Here is a 22,462-nt window from a genome sequence, read left to right as displayed (position 1 = left end):
TTCATCTCATCGGTATTTGCGGTTTCGTATTGACGAGCGAGATATAATTTTGAAATTGACTGTACATATATACATACATATATATATATATATATATATATATATATATATATATATATGCAAAATCGTTATCCCTCTCCACTAATCCTACAAATACAAAATATGTTATTGAATATTGATTTTCAATTAATTTTACAAATAGGAATTTAATTGATATTTAATATTGTAAAAGTGAATAGAAATAACAAGTATCTAGTCAATTTTTGACTAGACACTTGTTATTTCTAATATAATCAATATTAATAATCAAGAATTTTGTATGAAATAGATAGGATAGTGAGAAATCGTGTTTAGCGTTTTTTTTAAATAGTCGCGAACTCAAGTTTCTTGATTTGCCAAATAAAGTGATATTTCCCCGAAAATATGATTGCGACACGAAGTGCGATTAACTGATGCGCCGCTTTCACCTGGGCGAGCATTATTGGATCAGGACGACTTCTTAACGTCCTACTTCGCCAAGCATATTATTGTGCAATTCTTGCATTCCGTTGCATTCAATTGCGGCCGTCGGAATATCGGCAATTGCAGAATAGCTCATCTGCACTCTGTATGCGATGAACAAATTAATTTCACGAGAAAGTATTGTACTTTGCCAATTTAAATATAGGAAAAAAGTAAAGATTATAAATTTAATCTCGAAAATAATCGCACATGAGAGAAATTATTGGGAAAATTAATTCTAAAGAATTATGTAAGATTATTAGAAGATATTTGTAAACATTATCAAAATTTAATAAAAATTATTAGAAAAAAAAGACGGAGTAACTTAGAATAAATCTAATTATAAATGATTTTACGGCGGACGAAAAATAAGATTCAAATTTACGCGACACTTTTAGGCATATTCAAGGGTTATTTGGGGATGAGAAAAATTATTCGGAAAATTATCTCTAAAGAATTATGTAAGATTATATTATTTAAAGATTGTTAGAAGATATTTGAAAATTATTTTACCGCGAACGAAAAATAAGAATCAAAATTATGCGAATATTTTAAGATCTTTTAAATATTCTAATATTATTTGGGGATGAATGAGTTAACAGATCGCGACAAGTGAATGACAGTTGCGCGATCGTTAATTAAGCACGACGCCCCTCCCGTGCTCGTTCAGCACTTTTTTGTTCCCTCTCGCTGTAATTCCTCGCTTAATATCTCACAGATGAAACGTCTGTCCATTTTTACCGGACGATTGTCTCAACCGGCGTCTTGACGGCGTCCTCGGGCGACCTCTCCGCGGAAAAAAAAAGGCGGAAAATTCTGTATGTCACCGGAACTTCTCCTAGGGCTTAGGAAATGGCTTTCATCTTCGATGGCTTCCTGCCTGCAGAGGGAAAAAAAGAAAAAAAGCTCCATCGTCTCTCCCCTTTTGTTCGCGAAACGTACTCGAGACGTACGCAAGTACAACTGGCTTAGAAACTGCGAAGGAAGAGAAGAAAAATGCGCGTTTCGCGCGACTTTCGATATTAAAATACTAAATTTGAGCGAGGCATTCATTTGCGATTACGAGCGTCAATCGAATGGCGAGATAAGTGGTTCGACATTTTTTATCAACGATGAAAGATGAAGATTGATGAATGTAGACGCGATGGGATTTATATGAAAATGGAGGAAAAGTTTCAAAGAAAATTAATTCAAATATGTCATATAACAGTCTCTTATAAAATACGTTGTTTAAATTATTTTTTAGGGATATTATACGGGGAAAATTATTGTAATTCCATGTAAATGTCATATAAATTTACAGCAAAAATTAAATTCTAAAAATTATAATTCTTTACGATTAAGATTATAATATATAAAGTATAATTTGATGGAAATTTTTATAAAGTATGATTTGATGGAAAAATAATTATAATATGTTGCATCGATCAATATTTTATCTACAAGAATATATATGAAAATTTTTCTGTGTTTTATTAGGTAATTTATTATTAAGTGTGATCATATTTGCTTCTTCAATTTATCTGATATTAATTACTATTTTTTTCTAATTCTTTTATATTTCATCGTTATTTCGACTATATTAGTGCGATACACCATTAATACAAGACCCTGCAATTTTTTTCCTGACCATCTGATCCTTTGCTCGGACCTTTGTGTGTAAAATGTAGAAGCGCATGTATGGAGTGTTCTAAAATCAACGGGTGTCTTTATTCTTCTGATCTTTTATTCTTCTGACGAGGAAAGGCTTTTGTAATTTTCAAGTATATAATAAATTATTGAAAACAAGAGATTTCTAACAAACTTCAGTGACATATTTCAGAAGGAATAGAGAACAATCATATTTTTAAATAAATTATGTTGTAAAATTTTGTTTTCTTAGCTTAAGTAGAAAGATATCCCACATATTAAAAATTTTCATTAATGAATAATTCGCGCAAAAAAATATGGCAATAAAAAAGGGCATCATTCGGTATTTCCGGTACACCCGATATACGGCGTACGTGCGTACAGCGGTGTCTGGTCGGGGCCACGCACATGCCTGCGTTCCCGTGTCCCTACGTTCATTCATTCAAACACATATCGACCTCGTTGTACGGCATAGCTAGAACGTGAGAGGGGGAGCGGGAGAGGGTGATGCAACAACGCGCTGTCTGAAAGAAGGGGGGAGGGAAGCCGAGAGTCGGAAAGATTAGCGAAGGGAGCAAAGAGACGGAGGGATCTCGCCCGAGAAAGAGAGGGACCAACGAGAGGGGACCGCACCGAGTTACACCGATTCTCTCCCCCGTTATTTTTCTCGACTCGATGGAACGTTGCTTTTTCGTGAAGAGATTTATAGACACTCGTTGTATGATAGCGCAAATATTTCACGCAGCTGTGTCGATCATTTAATGACCGATGACTTAATGTATAAAATATTTGCAAAATGATATCATTGAATTATAACGCTATTAATATGTTTTATTTCTATCATCATTATCATTATCATTATTATTATTATTAATATTATTATTTGTACATTGATTGATTATTGATTAATGGAACATGAATAAAGATAATAAAGATAATCATATGTGTATTAATCATATGTGTAATAATAACGTATAATTTGATTATTGATACACGTTGCTCTTCATTTGCTTCGTGTTCAAACTGGCCTCCATATATATACATACAATACATTATATAGAATTTTCAATTAAATATATCCATGCGTCTATACTTTCTTTGTATATATTGTTATAAATATTCATTTAAAAACGCAAAATGTGTTATATAAAATTTAAACGGTATTCATAAAATCTGATCGCAATTTCATCATAAATAATGATGCAGCATAGATCTAATAATATCCTATTTTTGAAATTGTTAGACTTTGTATACCGATCGAATTTCAACGTGAAACTTTCATCTTATATATATGTATATATAAAATACATTTTTTAAATAAATTCTTTCATCTTTTTATTTTTTATCTCCAAATCTAAAAAATCACTCCGCACGAAAAGAAAGAATAAAAAAATATTTCTATCTTTTGTTATCAAATTTACATTTACATATAAACTAAAAAGGATCAAATAAATTCTTTTCTTAATTATCCGATAAAAAACATGCACATAATTAACAACTTGTGCGATTTTAAAACATTGTAACATCTTTATCAAATTTATTTTTTAATATTAAATTGCTTTAAAAAACATATTAAATTTCTTTTTTTATCATGCATATAATCCTATTTTTATATTTTTATTATTATTTTACTATTATTATTTCATTCTTTTCTTTTATCTACTTTTGCACTCGACTCTTGTATTCATTTTTTTTAGAGACTATAAGACATTCCACACACAACAACGATTAATTGCAAGATTATTGTGAAAATTTTTTTTGAGCATCTATGCACGCGCGGCAGTCACGATCGTCCCATTTTTCCGACAGCGAAAGAGAAAGCAAGAACAGCGAAAGAGAAAGAGAGAAGAAGAAAAAATCAGAAAGGCGGGAGCAGCTTTTCAACAATGTGTCGCGGAATGGAAAACGAGGTTGCGGACGAAGTTCTCATTCCATCGTGATACCATATCCTCTAGCTCTTTCTCCTACTCCCCGCCTCCTCGAGACTTCTTCTCCCCGTGGTATTCTTCGTCACCCTTTACTTCCTGCGCGCGCGTACGCTTACGATGCACTCTAGTCCCTTTTCCCAGCTTTCCCTCGCAAGAGAACACCGCTCGCTCGTATCAGCGAAATAAAGCTTCACGCAAAGATATTGCAAGGAAAAAAACCTCTTTTCCCCATGTACGCTTAATATATTTTCATTAAATAAATATCGACTTTTTTAATTGAAAATGTTAAAAGATAACTTAAATTTTTATAATAATTTTCTTTCACTCTCTCTCTCTTTTCCTCTCTCATAAATTAAGCTCAAGAACTAGATATGGATTTTAAAATCTCATACATCATTAATTTTTAAGATTGAAAATGTTATTTTCATATAAAAAAATTTGTTTTTTAGTGCAATTTTAGATGAGATTTAAGTCAACAATTTTTTATTTCAAGATAAACGTCAGAGTTTGTCAGAGCGGCACGCTTATAAGTATATATAAAAAGCTCGTATATAAAGCTAGTATATGCAAGTTCAAAGAATATACACGTCAGATTTTATAAAATCATAAAATCCTGAAAGTCCTGGTATTAAAATTTCCCCTCGTTTTCGGATGCTTTTTTTTGTAACGAGTAATTTTAAATAAAATAAATTTTATTAACGCGCGAGCGTGAAACTCAATTTTTTCGTTTCTCTAAATTTACGTTTCGAAAATCTTGGAAACGAAATATTTCAAACGTAAAATTTTCAAACAAACATTTGGACATCGCTAGGATTTAAATACCGAATAGGAAGTTTGCGTCAATTTTACGTTAAAGGGGAAATATATCGAAACTATACAACACTCCCCCTTCCCTCTCGACGCGGGTAAATGTCGACGTCGACGTCGACGTCGACGTCGACGCCGCGACGCTGCTGGTACGCTCGAGGAACGCGATGGAATCAGAGAGAGAGAAGAGAACCGGACTTCGACAGTGCCAGCATCGATCGCGAGATAGTTCCTGGAACGTACGATTGATTGATGATACCCCTCGTGCGTACCGTGCGAACTCAATCGCGCCAGGAAGAAATTCTGGATGAAAAACCTCTTCCGACTTTTTTCCGTGCAAAGAAGCGATTCTACTGACAATTATAAGCAGATGGGTCCATTTGACAAAAAAGAAAAAAATTAATGTTTCTGAATTTGTTGTACATTAATTTCTTCTTCAGCAAAATATTAATTAATTCAGACTATTGATTAATTATTGGAACGAGACATTTGTGTATCTACTCTTTCCAATATAATATATATGTTTATCACACATATTTATGTATTTATAGCAACATTTATAAGTTTTGTTGAATCTTTTTCTCTCAATAAGTTAATTAATTTGTCTCGATTCCCTTAATTGTGTGTCGATTATGGCAAATTTAATTTTGGCAGCAATGATAATAGAAGCTAAAGAGAAACATTTATTCAACGTTTAACATCGCACTCGGAAAAATATTTATTCGTTTGCTTATTCTCAACGCACTGATATTTTCGTATCATGATCAAAAATTTGATGATAAAACAATGTATGTGCATTTCTCGTCGCATCTTCGATGTATAATTTTCCGTGTCATAATTTGCACGAAAATTTATGGAGAAAAGAGCGAATAATTGTGAAACGCGAATATGATGGAACCGCGATGACAATTTTTCGAATTACAATCCATCTACCCCTCCGTCCCTCCCCTTTTGCGGCTCCAATGCCTATGTAACAGACAGCTCGAAACGGAACAGATTGCTTTTATCAAGCCAGCTCTCCTGCGCTACATCGATCACCGATATAATGCGTGTCGGTATGTTTTTTTTTTCTTTTTCGAGTTTTCTCACTCGACTGCTAGTCTCTCCGACCGAGAAGAACCGAGATTTTCCCGTGTTTTTCTGTGCAATTCTCCCAACAACCGTGGAACACGCAATCCGAATCTGTTACACGTCTTTCGCGCTGCCAATTAATCCACGTGTATTTTATCCTAATAAAAAGTTGAGAAAATAAAATAAAGAAAAAAGGAAAAAAAAATCTATAAAAAATAGTATGTTTTATAAATTTTAAAAGCACATAAAGTTCAAAATGACAAGAAATTTCTTATTTTTCTAACGCACACATTTAAATTTCTTGAGAAAAATGAAAATTGCGACATAATTAAATTTATATTATATTTTATTATATTTATTTTTTATCAAATTTAGAGCGTATTTTAATAAAAATATTATAATTAAGATAAAACCTTTACTTTTTAATAGAATGGAGGAAGGAGGAATGAGAGTAAGAAAGTTGGCCGGAGAAAGATTTGAAAAGAAAATTACAACCTTCATTTTCTCGACAGTCTATAGTCTCTATATTTCTAGCACGGTGGAGATAGACACACGCTCGCATTGTCATCGATCAATGATCGGGTGCCCTGTGGAAAAATTTTACTAAATATATCTATTCATAATGTGCAAAGCCTAGCGTTGAAAAATGCAATAGACATTAAGAAATGTAGGAGACAACTTTTCTCCAATGTTCTAGTTTCAAATCAGAAATTGTAAAATTTAATTTTTTTAAATGTTGAGAGAAAAAAATAATGTCTATAAAATATAAAAATTAATCATTAACTCATAAAAATATATTTCATTAGTCAGTTTTAAATTTATTTGTTTTTCTCCACGCACAATTTCGCGTTTCGCGCATAAAATGGAAATGAATTTTAAAAAAGAAACTTTTGACCTGTTTTTAAGATACGAAAATTTAACGATTACACGAAGACTACGAAGATTAAACGAAGAAAAATGCTGAGAGAGTGATTACGATGGTATATATCTGGCTTTTCTCGGCCATTTAAAGTTTTTCGCTGTCGACAACCGCGAGATAAAGACTCGATTACGCGAGTTTATATGCGGCCACAGATCGGCGGACTATTTCGCAAATGAGATCTAAGAAGTCGGAGGATAAATTATATGGTGGGATATGGCCTTTCGTGAATATTGCATTTCTTCGCCCCTTTCTTCCCCGCCTCCTTCCCCCTCCCTTTCACCATCATGTGTAATTACGCAATTGTATTTACATACGTGCGTCCCGCGGTCATTATCGGTGAGATCTTCATTTTGCATTCGAGCACTCATTTTCGCTCGTTAGGACACAATCGGCCACATGCGAAATCGCACAAAGGCCGGAAAAATACGAATTTCTAATGTATATCGTAACGCGTGCGACTTAATTATTGTTGACTGTAATGAGAAAAAAAATATAATAAAGGAGCGAAAGCGCTTCTTTCCCTCTACGAGACAAACCCGGGACGAATTGTAAGTTGACCCAGAATTACCGAATCGTCTTTCGATCAATGAATCGAAACGGAATATAGAAAGAAAGGCGATCTATAATCTTAAAACAAACTTTAAATGTAATTGGAAATATATATTAAAATTTCGATTAAAAAAAGATTGAGAATAGATAAAAATTTTAACTTTTCTTTAAATTTCAAATTAAAGATCTTTTTTTAATGCATAAGTTTAAAAAACTTTCTGGAACATTAATGACAATTTAATTTAAGACTTGATATTTTCACCGAGACATCGATATCAATTTAATTAAAAATTCTCAACTACATGGAGCAATTAATGAAATTTTCCATGCAAAAATTGATAGGAAGAATCTTTGTTATTTTCGAAGACCAGATGAGCAGTAAATATAATGATTTTCTTTTTTTTTCACGAAAATATGTATGATGTGAAAATTCTCGTTTCTAAAAAAACTATTACATGCCAGATATAAAGTTGACGTATAAATCTGTCCAGCGATTTCGTTGCTTCTATTTTTGATTGCAATTATGCACAGAATCTCGTTAATCGCATACAGATTGTCGAGAAACGAAACGAAAACTCGTCTTGATCTAGAGCGAATTCTGTTGAACGGAATGAAAATAGTCTAAAGTGGATTATTAAATGCGATTTAAACAATTTTTCAATACTCGAAACGAAATGTCAAATATAGAGCGAATATTATTAACTTCCAGAATAGATTATTGAAATGCAATAAAATAGAGCGCCGCGATATGAAATGACGAAAAAATCAATTGTTAAATATCATAAAAACTGCCAATCCAAAAGAGCATCATCAAATATTAATGTGGATATTTTTAACTTAAAGCGACTTATGAAATAAAAAAGTTAAGTTGAAATAGATTTTCAAACATCATTGAAAATTATTGTTCTGATAAATGATGTCTTTAATGTATTCCATGTCCTCTATTCTATATATTTTGTATTAAAATTATGTATTATTTCTCTATAATTATATGAGATTTTCAAATCTTGCAAAAATAATCTTATTAAACTATATCCGAATTAAAAATATCGATCTTTCTTATTTATATTAATATGAAAGAATGCACTTATAATTTAAATAGAAATTAATATCACACACTAAATAAATTAACAATAGATTATTAGGCGATTTATTTCAATGGTTTCTCTTTGGTTTTCACGTTATTTCTCATTATTCTGTGAATGTGCGACAGTAATTGGTTTTCTATTGGTTGTAATGACGTGCGTTCATTAATGGTAATTTTAAATTACCAATGCGAATGGATATTTGGCATAAATAACGATTCAACTGTTTCACGAAGCCAGCTGCGATATTGCAGAAGATGTATATTGTAGATGGGATTATCTCGTGTATTATTTATTCAGGCATTTAATACCTCTCTTTTCGTATGTATACCAAAAAATTTCTGCGTTACAATTTTACGCAGCTACCGAATTACGTCAATTAATGACAATTTTTCTCCCCCTTTTCCCTCCCCTCGGCTCTGAAAGGCGGGGATAAACGAGAATTGCCCATTCTCTTCTTGCTCCTCGCGTGTCTCTTTCCGTTTCCGCTTCCGGCATATCCGTGCACGATTGTTAATATACCGAACCATTTTATCAATTCACGAGAATTGTCGTCGCCCGCTTTAACCACGTTTGTATACGCGCTTTTATAATCCCTACATATCCTGTGACGATGTAATGACGAAATGAATCTTTAAGCATCGTGCGCTCGCACGAGCATCGATCTGCGAAAATTATTTGCAATTGCACAATTTGCAAAATTATTAACAATAACGAAAAATAACTAGTCATATTTATTATATTAAATATATTTATTATATTAGATATATTTAGAATTATTTAGAATTTTTTTAAATTTATTTAGATATACTTATTTATAGATTTATTATATTAGATATATTTATAATTATATGTGTATATTATATATACACGTAAATATATCAGAAAAATATTACGAAATTTATTTGAAATACATATATTTATAACGGAAAAAAATTGATTACAAATATTTTTTACCTGCAATCTAATCTAATATAAACATCAATACGTAATAAAATAGATAGAATAAGCCACATCGTATATTATCATGTTTATCATAAATATGATTCGGTTTAATTGCTCGAAAAATTGGTGGAATCGTAATCATCTTGCAAACTATCTTTCGAGATACCGCGTATGTTTGTAAATTAATATATTATAATCGCAAATTTTCAGAATATACTTGCTAATGTATATTTGCTCAAATGATAACCGGAATGGGATTTGTTATTTTTCCACCGGTAGCAAACGATGTTCATTTTCGGTGGCAGCAATCAAGTACTCTCATTAATAAAGCATTTGGGGCATAAATTAATTATCGTTTCTACATGCCCTCTCTCATGCCATTTGCCTGTTTCTATTACCTCCCCTCGCGGAATATGATGTTATTCATGCTCGCTGCCCTAACAATTCGCTCGATTATTTATCAAAATTCGGCCGCTCCATTTTCAAAGTCGATAGTTTTTTCCCCGAGTATGTCCGATGTTGCTCTATCATTCTGATTATTTTCGCGATTCCTCTTTCTATCTGGCGATTGAATTATCTCGAGCGACACGATTCCCAAAACGACCTTTTTCTCTCAATGAACGCTAATTTTCGTAGCCAGCCTGGAAAATCCGCGGTAAATCGAGAAGCGTGATAAAGGAGCGCCCGGGCGAGAAATTAATCGAGTTCGGAATGAACGCACGAACGTGTTAAGTGGCGAATTAAAAGGATTTCTCTGCCGATGAGAGAAATATATTATTATACGATACGTCAATAACTAATTAAGGATTATAGCATTCGAATCAAATTAAAGCTTTATACGTAAAGGATAAATAAAGAATTGCGATAAATCTGAATAAAAAGGAAGAATTACTGTCCAATATTTTTATATCTATTTAACACGAGGGATTAACATTTAAAAAAGTGATTTGTCGAATTTGAATTTGAAAATTAATCCATAGAAAAATTACAAGTCCCTTCCTCTTTCTCTCTCTTTCTTTATCAGTGATATCGATTCTTTTACTGATATCGAGACATATCTTTAAAATGTACTTATGACTAAACTTCTGACTCATCGTTAGTATTTAATTGATAAGAGATTGCGACTTGTGTATAAATAAATATAGCAAACAAAAATAGAGAATTTTTTTAGAGATGAATTTTGTTGAGAAAAATATATAAATAAAATAATAGATAAGATTTAATTTTCTTGATTTTCTCTCGAATTGAAATTTTAAATTTTCTATTTTCAGAAAACATCATCTACCGCTCGGGAGCAAGAGACACAAATCGGCTGGTATGTCAAATAATCAGCTGGTTGACTCCTGTCTGTAAGTGTCTTTCTCTATGTTAAGTAAACCGATGGTAGATCGTGACAGACATTTCACACGCTTCCTCGATAAAATATTAACGTTATCGTATATCATATCTCATCTCGTATCGTTGCTCGACTTTCATAAAGGCATTCATCGATCATAATATTCTCCACAACTATAATATTATATTTTTAAAAATTTCGGATACTTTATGGTCTTCCTCTCTCTCTTTCCCTCTATAAATCTCTCGGATAATTTGTTTCCTATTTTGCTGTAAGCTTCACGTAATTCACATTTTCTACAGTAAACTCCAGTTTTACTCTCTGACGACTTTGACGTCAACTTTCCTTTGCGATAATTCAGACATAATTACGAAGTTGCTTAATAGAGGGGAGATTAAAAGATTTTAGCGCGATAAGCTTCGGGACTACAAATAGACAATAAAGCCTCATTTCTTCGCGGATTTTCACTAAATTTTAACGAAATCTTAATTCGAAACTCTTTTAACTCTGAAAGTGTTTAACGTTGAAAATTGTAAAATTTCGATTACGTGTCTAGCGAAAAAGACAGTTACATTGACATTAGATCGCAAATGGAAACGAACCAATTTTGTTAATTGTGCGAATAATCAACATTAGGCTGGTGAATCGCCGGATCGAGCAGAGACAGGAGCACAACATAACTCGCACTGAGATCACGCAGAGGTGACTAACATGCATTAATCACGCGGTTACTCACGTTGAAACTGAGCGTACGATTAATTTCATTGGATTAATTTCATTGGATTAATTTTTATGAATTTTATAAAACAAGTTTTCTCAAATTGATTTATTCCACATATAAATGCAAATGATAATTTACATTTATACATGTATCTCGTACAAATTTTATTAATTTTCATATAATAAAAATTCTATGAAATTTACATTGGATGATAATGAAATTGTTACTACATTATCCCTGATAATCACTCCGCGACGTATAATAATGCGATTTTATCGCGTGCGCAAACCGTTACGGACAACGCGTTCTAAATTGTGGTCCTAATTAGTACTAATTGACTCAACATTGTCGCATAATTTCTAATAACTCGCTAAAACCATAAGACGTAACGTGATGCTTTCAGAGTGAGTAACTTGGCCATCATCGACGCATGTTTGCGCAGTCATTAGCATGCCGGGATGACGCGACAGCGAGAAGGATACTTAGTGCAATTAGTATAGCATCCTCTTCGAGATTATTATCGCGACTAGCTGATGTATGTGTCGTTTTGTATAGTTTTGCTTCTTACTACGTATCAATTGCGAAATATTCCTCCTATACGCTTGCTATTTTTCCGTCATTATTTTACTTCCGCATAGTTTATGTGTAATTTAAGATTGATTTTTCTTTAACGAGAAATCAAGAAATCTCAATAGATTTAAATCGTACAAGAGAATATAAGCAGTGGAATCTTATTTTTCATTAAAATTGATATTTTTTATTTCGAAGAAATTTTAAACGAGAGATTTTTTTCGTTAAGAAAAAATCAATCGATTTCAGATCGATTAAAGAATTATAGTTGCAAAGTTTAATGTTTTATTTTTACCATGTATGTATTGCGCGTGCCATTTTAATATTAGTTTTTATTTCAGATATTAATAAAATTGCTATATAAACCTGTAATATGCCATCATTTTTTTATCTTAAAAAATAGTTTCCCGTAAAATTTGTGCAGCTTTGTGTATACAGTGTACTGGGTAAAATATTTTTTCCATGAAAGTATTATTTTAAGCTGTGCATAGATACTAAAAGAGAAACACTCGTTTTCAGACGCGTCCTACAGGAGAAAGCCCCCGACATGCCACAATACACGTAAGCATTTTACTCTGACCATAGTAATTTTCGATATCATGCAACGTTATGTACGCACTTCCGTCAATCTCTCATTTCTCTGATTTGCCGTAGCGGACAGGGCGACACGGATTACCATGGGAGTAACGGACAGGCGGACACCCACTCGTTGCACTCGTCTCATCTGTCCGTCCAGGAAGATCCGCTGCTCATTCGGACTCACAAGCAACAAACTTCTCAGCAAGTAAGCGAGGATCTCATTAATTTTTTCCGCGAATCGTAATTAAATCTCCAGTGTGTTTTTTATTACATCCAGACTTGTGTATCTTTAATTATATTTAATTCAATGACGTTAATGTATTCGCGCTTTTTTAATTTTAAAACATGTATTGAGATAAAAGCGAATGTGTGTGGTTAATTTTATTCGGCAACGCCGAGATCTGTATCGCTGTATTTCGGAACGACTCGCGCATGCACATCGATACGCGAAGCGTATCGATATGATGAAAGCGAATACAGTGGTGCGTTTTTCGTCCGGGGAAAAAAAATCCCGTTGAGAGCAGAAGGAGATTATATGACACGGTGCGCTTCCTCAGGTGACGACTGTGACGAAAGTCGTGCGTGAGGTTTCCCACATGGAGCCGGATCCGGGCGCGGTCAGTTACATGTCGGTGCCGTTAATGTCGCAAGACTATCAACACGCGGATCCGCGCTACCCCGCGGACCCGTACATGGTCAGTTTCGATCATTACGACCCGTACCTGGGTTATCCGCCGCAGCCAGGTTACCCGGGGCCCCATGGCATCTACATGCCGCGCTCGCATTCCCCGCACAGCCCTCATAGCCCGTCGGAGCACAGTCGTGCTTCCCCGCCACACGGTATGTAACCGCAAGATCCACGTATGTACATATTTACCCCGCGAATCCATTCATTTTTCCCCCTCGGATATCGCACGATATTAAGCATTATAATTTTACGCTCATTTATGAACTTATTTGTATACGCGGAATAAACAAGCCAGCTTTTTTTCGGTTAATCCGGAATATTGCATATTCAAAAGTTGATTTAAAATTTGATTTCAAATGCATATTGAAAATATTATCATTTAAATGTTTTAATGTTTCGTTTAAAAATAAAATACTTTTCTTCCGATACGAAAATAGTGACAAAGAAAATAAGAAATATTTATCTAAAAAGCTCAATGGCTATATTTATTATTCAAACAATCGTTTTTAAACCAGGAATTTTTATCTTAAATGTATGTAAACTTTCATATTATTTCAAATATTACGTTGATATCCTTAAATAAAAATCGTAATTATTTCATATTTATAAATCTATAAGAAATAAAAGAAGGCTAAGAACCAAAAACGCAAGTAATGGTATTATGATAGAAACAGTGTAAAGTTATTCCACTTACAATAAGAAGAGTAAAAATACATGTTTAAAGTGTGCTGTCGACGACGTTTCGACCCTACTCTGGGTCCTTTTCAAAGTCAAGTAAGAGAAACATAATATTATTTAAAACCATTAACTGAATAATAAAAGAAAAGAAGTCGATGCAATAAAATAAAAAAAATTAAAAAGAAACGGTAGGCTCACACACAATTTCTCTTTATTTTATTGCATTGATTTCTTTCTTTTATTATTAGGTTAATTATATGATTCCTTCAGTTAGTAGTGCATTCTTTTATTATTCAGTTTTAATAATATTATGTTTTTCTTATTTGACTTTGAAAAGGAGCAGGATCGACAACACACTTTAACATATATTTTTGCACTTCTTATTGTATGTAAGAAGCAACTTTACAATGTTTCTATCATAATATATTATTTATTCCTATCACGCACCATTACTTGCGTTTTTCCTATAGCCTTCTCTTACTTCTTAGTAGATTTGTGTCATTTGAACTACTTTTATACATTTAAAATTTTTTACTTATTTCATATTTATAAGTTAATAGGAAGAAAAATATAGTTTGCATTTAATATTCTTATTTTCTATTTCAAAAATTTTTTGTGCCTATAACACTAATATAAGTGTTAATAGTATATATATATATATATATATATATATATATATAAAATAAATCAAATATATTAAAGAAAATTCTCTCGCTTTCACTCGATTTTGCTATTATTACAAAACCCATACCTTATGCTTTACGTATCTAAAATGGTAACACAATAAAAGTGATGGTTTTTTCCCACAGAATATATGCGCAAGGGTGCGCCCTACGTGGAGGGTAGCTATAATGATATCGACCCTGGCTTAAACCCCGCTTTACAGGACCATTATCGCATTACTCCGAGTCCAGGTGGTCCCGGGGATCAGTATGGTACGTAGACATTGCAACAAGTGTGATCTAAAATTTTTACATTTTTCACGGAGATGGCCGACAAATTCAATTCTAACAAATCACCACCAGTGCTTGCGCGATTGGATTTACGTGTGAGACCATACGAGAGAGAAAACATGTCTATTTCGTCGTCGCGTTTCATCACAAAGCACATTACATAATTCACTTTGATTGTCTCTCGCTAGTCTGACTGTCTGTTCCTTGTTGTGTTCACTCTAGATTAAATCAGCAACGTGTGGAATATAGATATGACAAACCCTCTCAACATTCTCATGATGGAATTGCATCTCATTTATTTAATTTGTCTTTATTTCTCTCTCTCTCTTTTTTATCTTTTTATATTTTTTTATCTCTTTATTATGTCTCTTACACGTATTTCCTTAAATATTGAAATAAAAATTATTAAATGATACGTAGATTCTTCCGGAATCTTCACTAGTAATTATAATATGACTTACTTATTACGTACAAAGTTATCCATATTTCATTAAACGCGTGATTAATTTAGCGTTTCAATTTTTCACGACTGTTACGTAAAGCTTGATGGATATCATGTAAGAGACCATTTAATCTGCCATGTAATATAAGATATATATTATCTTTTAATTCCGATCCGTGATATTGTTTCAATTCTATGTCTCTTATGAAATCTAAATAAAAAAGTAATTATATAAAGATAATATATATAATTCATATAGTATATATCCATATAATTAAAATATAATAATTATTATATATAAGTAATTCAATTATAAAAAATAATATAAATAAAAATATGAAGACTAAAATGAGAGAAAGAGAAAGAGAATCGGAAGTCAACAAAATTAATAACATATTTACAATATATGTTATATTATTTAAGGCAAAAATCTTTTAAACACTTCAAAATGGGAAGATAAGCAGTTATCGCAGAAGATAATATATGTGAATCATCTATAGATAACATATGTGAATTATCTATTTCCGAAACTGTAATCGAATAGACTCCGATAGAGAGAACATCGAACGACGTTCAAATCGAATAACGAAGCTATATAACTGATTGTGGGGTATTCTATTTCAGACGAGAGCAAAGTGGCCTACGGATACGTGTCACCATCGCCATATGGGCCTGTGGGATACGGGCCCGCTGTGGGAGTCGGACCAGTACCGAGCGACGTGCCCGGTTACGAGGAGGGTCACCCGGGGGTGCCCCTCACGTCAGGTGTACCACCCGGCATCTTCGAGGACGAGGTGCATTTGCAACGACTGCAATCACGTCATCCGGTAGTACCAGGCATGGCAAGCCCTCTCGACGACGATCAAAAATCTATGCGCTGGCGAGACCCGAACCTGTCCGAGGTGATCGGCTTCCTCAGCAACCCTAACAGTATAATCAAGGCAAACGCGGCCGCTTACCTGCAACACCTGTGCTACATGGACGATCCGAACAAGCAGAAGACGCGCAGCCTGGGTGGTATACCGCCTCTGGTGCAGCTGCTGGATCACGACACCTTGGACGTTTATAGGAACGCTTGCGGCGCCCTCAGAAATCTATCGTATGGTCGTCAGAATGATGAAAACAAGCGCGCCATCAAGAACGCCGGCGGCGTACCCGCTCTTATCAATCTGCTGCGGAGAACGTCCGACGCGGACATCAAAGAACTGGTCACGGGGGTCCTATGGAATCTCTCCTCGTGCGAAGTGAGTGATTCTTCTTTCGATCGCGTGCGAAATCATTTAGCAGAAAAAAACTGAAACAAACAAAGAGCATTTCTGATTAGATTTATTTCCTCTTGTTCTATTATTATTCATATCTACAATCAAGGAACGAAATGTCACTAATATTCGAGATTACTATTTAATTATATATTAATTATGAGGTATTTTTATTGGGACTAATGCTAATTCGAATGAACGATTGCAGGATCTGAAGAGGTCGATCATCGACGATGGTGTTACAATGGTGGTAAACAACATAATAATACCTCATAGCGGCTGGGACCCGAGCTCGTCGAGCGGTGAAACCTGCTGGTCTACGGTCTTCAGAAACGCATCGGGCGTACTGAGGAACGTCTCCAGCGCCGGCGAATACGCGCGTAAAAATCTACGCGAATGCGATGGTCTAGTGGACGCATTGCTCTACGTCGTACGTTCGGCGATCGAGAAGTCTAACATCGGTAACAAGATCGTCGAAAACTGCGTGTGTATCTTGAGGAACTTGAGCTACCGCTGTCAGGAGGTGGAGGACCCCAATTATGACAAACACCCGATACAGTCTACGGTACAGAATAGGGTCGCTGCACCCGCGAAAGGTAAGATCAAGAGGGAGATCTTAATTTATTACGTAACCCGAAGTTAGTTTCGGACATCTTACGAAAGGTTCGGGATACTCGACGGTAGTTTAAATTTTCTTTTTAAAAATTTGAATTAATCTGAATTTATAATTTATCTAAATTTAACATAATTGGGAAATATATTAGTAAAATTCTCGTATAAAATTCTTACAGAGATTTAAATTTAATTTATTTTGACTTCATTTATTTTTATTTTATTTCACATTTAATTACTTTTATTTTCACTTTTATTTTTTTCTCTCTTTATGAAAAATTAATCGATAATTATATTTTTATACAAAAAGTGTAGAAATGATCTTGTACGTGAAATTTTAAAATGTTTATCACAAAAATCGGAAATAAATCAATTAAATTAAGGCTAAACAAATGCACGATTAATATAATTGAGTTAAAAATTATTTTCTCGATCTGTTGAAAAACCGCGTTAGATCGCTCCTTCACGTGTAAATACTGGCAAATGCAAATCTACTAATATACTGCAAACTGAAATTGCATAATCAATTGTTAACATAATACTTTAAACAAATTGTACAGATAGAGAGAGAAAAAAATATCTCAAGAGAGTATCGCTTTTGGAACGAATATGTTTTTCCGCAACATGCACGAGTCTCCCTCGGTATGCATGTAGATGCGGATTATTGTATGTATGTATGTATATGTGTGTGTGTGTAAAGACCGAGAGGAGGCAAATGATTCACCCCTTAAACCAACCATGAAATTAGATCGCAGGAGACAAGCAGCCTCTCTGCTGCGGACACTTTTCTAGCTATTGCACAAAACTATCGTGTAAATATGTAGCTTCTAGATACAGTTAATTATCTTACAGTTAATTATATTAAGTTATTATATACAGTTATTTATATTAATTATATTAATATAACTTCTTACAGTTAATGATATTAAGTTTTATAATTATATTAAATTTACACTTAATAATTTTTCGAAAAATTTCATTTTAACGCATGTTTATAAAATTATTTTATAATTAATGTAATTCCGAATTTTTTTCAGATTTCTCTGCACTTAAAGTTTTAAAATATCCATGATTTTCATCTAAAATATTTATGTATTTACGAGTCATTAAACATTCATGATTACTCTTTTAGATAACATTGCTTCTGATGAAATTATAGCTAATCTTATCACACACTCGTATTTCATGGATACAGTCTAATATTTTACGGTGCAGTTGTTGTAGATAGTTAGTTTATACAGCGTATTAAAATTTGATTAAAACTTTCGGACCAATTTACCGGAAGTTTTCAAGTGGCATGAGGACGAAATTTACTCTGAAAACCGTAAATAATGTACTTAGAGAAGTGATAATAGTAAAATGTTGCAATCAAGAATAGATAGTTTGCATAGAGATAATTTTGTGTCTCAAAGAGATAGTTTTTACAATTAATTTATCACATTATCTTTTGATTTCGATTAATTTGCATTTTACTGTTTTCAAAACGGATAGACATATACAGTGTGTACAGAAATATATATACACAAGGATGGCCCTGCATTTTGAGTATTTTTGTTTGTACTTTTATTTTTTACCTTTTTATTTTGAGATAGTTCATCATACGAATCCCATAGAAAAAAATTAATTCTTTTTTAATTTAGTTTAGAATCTTATCAATTTTTTACGAATCCTAGTTCAGCATGGATTAAACTGTGTTTCAATCTTTTTAGCATACAGTTTATGTCAAGGTAAGCCCCCTCTTCCATCGATAATTAGTTTTCAAAGGCATAGTTGTTGCATGTTTTGCTTTGTTAAATTATTAGCTAAATTTATATTTTTCCTGTAAATCTTTTTTTTTATTTTAATTTTGAAAATTTAATTATTATGTTATCAAGCAAATAATTTATATTTCTGCATACACTGTCTATTTTGTGCTAAAATTCAATGGAAAGTTGATTAATAAATTAAATGAGCTTGTTGTAAAGTATGGCAGATAGTTTTGTTTCTGATTTCTTGTACGTAGATGAATAGTTTATTTAATTTAGTAGGTTAACTAGATAGAAATATAAAAATATAAGTTCGGTATTTTAGGAACATATAAGTTAATATTGATAATAAGTTAATATTATTCAATATTACTTATAACATTGTTGCAATCGTAGAGTAATCAATAAAAGAAATCTTATTAAAAAGTAAGCAAAATACAATAATTAAATAAATATGTAAAAATAAATAAATATGACTCAAAAAAAAAGAATCAATAAAATATATTCGACTTTCTTAATTTTATAAACTTTTTCTATATATTTCTTTAGAATTTATTAATTTCTAAATTTATTAACGAGTTTCCTGCCATTCTCTGCTTTAGGTGAGAATTTGGGCTGTTTCGGCGGTAGCAAGAAAAAAAAGGACGGTCAACCGGTTCAAAAGGAAACTACCACGTCACGTACGACAAATCCGCGAACCGAACCAGTCAGAGGAATGGAATTGCTCTGGCAACCGGAAGTAGTCCAGTCGTATCTTAGTCTTTTGCAAACATGTTCGAATCCAGAAACATTAGAGGCTGCAGCCGGGGCCTTGCAAAATCTCGCCGCCTGTTACTGGCAGCCGAGTATCGAAATTCGCGCAGCTGTTCGTAAAGAAAAAGGTCTCCCTATATTAGTGGAACTCTTAAGAATGGAGGTATGAATTTTTTACTGAGTCTTAATATTTAAAAATATAGAGATTAGATTAAAATACAAAACATACACGTACCCCAAATTTTTAATTGTAAATTAACTTAATAATTAAAGTTCAATTTAAAAGTTTTCCATAAAAGTATAAAATATTATTTTAATTATTCAATTATTATTTGAATCGTATCGTATATGCCCCATTAAATTAATTTCTATTGCTTTACATATAAAAACATTTCTTATAAACATTTCTGGCATATTATATTTTATTTCTTCATATTTCAATATATTTATAAATATAAATATTGATAAAAATTATTGATTATAATTATTCAAAATAGTAATAATATATTTGTCCTGTCTCCTAAAATAAGCTGAAACTGTCACTTATAAATAATTTCTGCGGCCAGGTGGACCGAGTAGTATGCGCGGTTGCGACCGCACTCAGAAATTTGGCGATAGACCAACGCAATAAGGAATTAATAGGCAAGTACGCGATGAGGGATCTCATTCAAAAACTGCCGTCTGGAAATAATCAGCACGATCAGGGCACGAGCGATGACACGATCGCCGCGGTGCTCGCCACATTAAATGAGGTCATCAAGAAGAACGCCGAATTCTCGCGGTCATTGCTCGATGCTGGCGGTGTTGACAGATTAATGAACATCACTAGGCAACGCCAGAAATACACACCGCGTGTTCTTAAATTTGCAGGTAAGACCGAGTATAAATTTAACTTGAGATAATTATTCGATATATGCGAATTAAATGACTGACCGATTTGATTACGACTTGAGGAATTAAAATTATTCAATTTCTATTTTTAGGACAAGTACTTTTCACCATGTGGCAACATCAAGAGCTGCGAGATGTGTATAAAAAGCATGGTTGGAAGGAGCAAGATTTCGTCACGAAAACCGTCGCCGCCAGAAATTCAGGGCCTAATTCACCTAACAATGCTAACAGGTAATTATAGAATATAAATGGAATAATAAATAAAATTAGATATATACAAAGTATAAGCTAAAATCTATGAATAATTAGATATTCGAAATAAATATAATAAATATATTATACATAAATATATTAAATATATTATATTTATTATATTTATTTCAGATAAATAAATATCTGTAATTAATAAATCTTTAAAAATTAAACGAGAGAATCGTATAAATCAGAGCTCGGCAAGAACTGCACATTTCGGCCGATTTTCAGCTGGCTCCGCCTAGCGCGTCCCCCCTTACCTCCCCGTCCCGCGCAAAGCCTACGAGCCGCTCGGTACTCAGGAGCGGGCGTATGGCAATAGCTTTCCACGTCACCCATGAGGTTGACGCGTTTTTTTAAAGTGGTATTCTCAGTAGGCTTAATCCACTGATGACTAATCGAAATGTGCAGTTCTTGCCGAGCTCTGATTTATATATATAAATATTTAACGAATTAATCGAACGAATGCATTCCGATTCATCTTTTCGTTTAGTATATATAAATATTTAACGAATTAATCGAACGAATGCATTCCGATTCATCTTTTCGTTTGGTATATATAAATATTTAACGAATTAATCGAACGATTGCATTCGACTTGCCACTTTAATCGCCGCGTTAGGCTGATGGCAGAGAACTAAACGTGAGCGCTTACGTTTGTCGTAGTCGTGGACGTAAAGTAAGACAGAGAAAAACGTATGTCGTACAAGGCCATTGTCACATTAATCGAACGATTACATTCGGCCATTTTACTCGCCGCGTTACAGTGAATATCGCGCGAGAGAGGCAGGCAACATGCGTGGCATCGTGCACGATTTCGACCGTCCGCGCACAGACGAAAAACGGCCAATTTATATCTCGACTTCCGGACGCGATAGCGATTTCATTCTTTTTGCATAAAATTCTATACCATTTCGCGGCACTACCGTTTAAATTTCGTCCCGATCGCCCAAGGAGCGACTGACTTACAGTGAATCTCCGAAATCTGCTTCTTGGACTCACACTTAAGCGTAATATTTATACATATCGAATAAAAAAGCGAGTCGGAACGCAATCAGTCGAATAGTGAATTAAATATTTATATATACCAAACGAAAAGATGAATCGGAATGCATTCGTTCGATTAATTCTTTAAATATTTATATATATAAATATTAATATTATATATATAATTATATATATATATAATTATATATATAATTATATATATAATTATTATAATATTATATATAATTATATATAATTTATATATATAATTATATATATAAATATTAATATTTATATATATAAATATTTAATTAATTAATCGAACGATTGCATTCCGAATCATCTTTTCGTTCGATATATATAAGTATTTAATCAATTAATCGAACGATTGCATTCGGCTTGCCATTTTACTCGCCGCGTTACAGTGAATATCGCGCGAGAGAGGCAGGCAACATGCGCGGCATCGTGCACGATTTTGACCGTCCGCGCACAGACGAAAAATGGCAAATTTATATCTCGACTTCCGGACGCGATAGCGATTTCGTTCTTTTTGCATAAA

The 22,462-nt window shown here is 33.2% G+C and overlaps 1 protein-coding gene and 1 long non-coding RNA gene across 8 annotated transcripts in view; one reads left to right on the top strand and one right to left on the bottom strand.

Annotated features, from left to right (window-relative positions):
* LOC105252503 (catenin delta-2) overlaps nt 1–22,462 on the top strand; it is a 36,839-nt gene that overhangs the window by 8,782 nt on the left and 5,595 nt on the right. For 3 of the 7 annotated variants that reach the window (XM_020027923.2, XM_011259890.3, XM_011259893.3), the window contains 11 exons: nt 10,709–10,786; nt 12,584–12,625; nt 12,719–12,848; nt 13,201–13,483; nt 14,819–14,944; nt 16,029–16,648; nt 16,872–17,259; nt 18,985–19,002; nt 19,623–19,936; nt 20,340–20,643; nt 20,757–20,895. In XM_020027923.2, coding sequence (XP_019883482.2) covers nt 10,755–10,786; nt 12,584–12,625; nt 12,719–12,848; nt 13,201–13,483; nt 14,819–14,944; nt 16,029–16,648; nt 16,872–17,259; nt 18,985–19,002; nt 19,623–19,936; nt 20,340–20,643; nt 20,757–20,895 — 2,396 coding nt within the window. In that variant the 5' untranslated portion in view covers nt 10,709–10,754. Of the gene's footprint in view, nt 1–10,708; nt 10,787–11,409; nt 11,476–12,583; nt 12,626–12,718; nt 12,849–13,200; nt 13,484–14,818; nt 14,945–16,028; nt 16,649–16,871; nt 17,260–18,984; nt 19,003–19,622; nt 19,937–20,339; nt 20,644–20,756; nt 20,896–22,462 lie in introns of all 7 variants that reach the window. The other 4 variants (XM_011259894.3, XM_011259895.3, XM_025415160.1 and 1 more) reach the window with 3 other exon arrangements.
* LOC105252502 overlaps nt 16,532–22,462 on the bottom strand; it is a 28,103-nt gene continuing 22,172 nt past the window's right edge. The window contains exon 3 of the long non-coding RNA XR_889308.3: nt 16,532–16,698. This is a non-coding gene — a long non-coding RNA (uncharacterized LOC105252502). The remainder of the gene's footprint in view (nt 16,699–22,462) is intronic.

This window comes from Camponotus floridanus, unplaced genomic scaffold, assembly GCF_003227725.1.
Source record: "Camponotus floridanus strain SB8 unplaced genomic scaffold, Cflo_v7.5 scaffold99, whole genome shotgun sequence".
In the NCBI taxonomy this organism is placed as follows: Eukaryota; Metazoa; Arthropoda; class Insecta; order Hymenoptera; family Formicidae; genus Camponotus; species Camponotus floridanus.
Note: the sequence above shows the minus strand (reverse complement) of the source record. Positions and strands in the feature narration are given on the sequence as shown.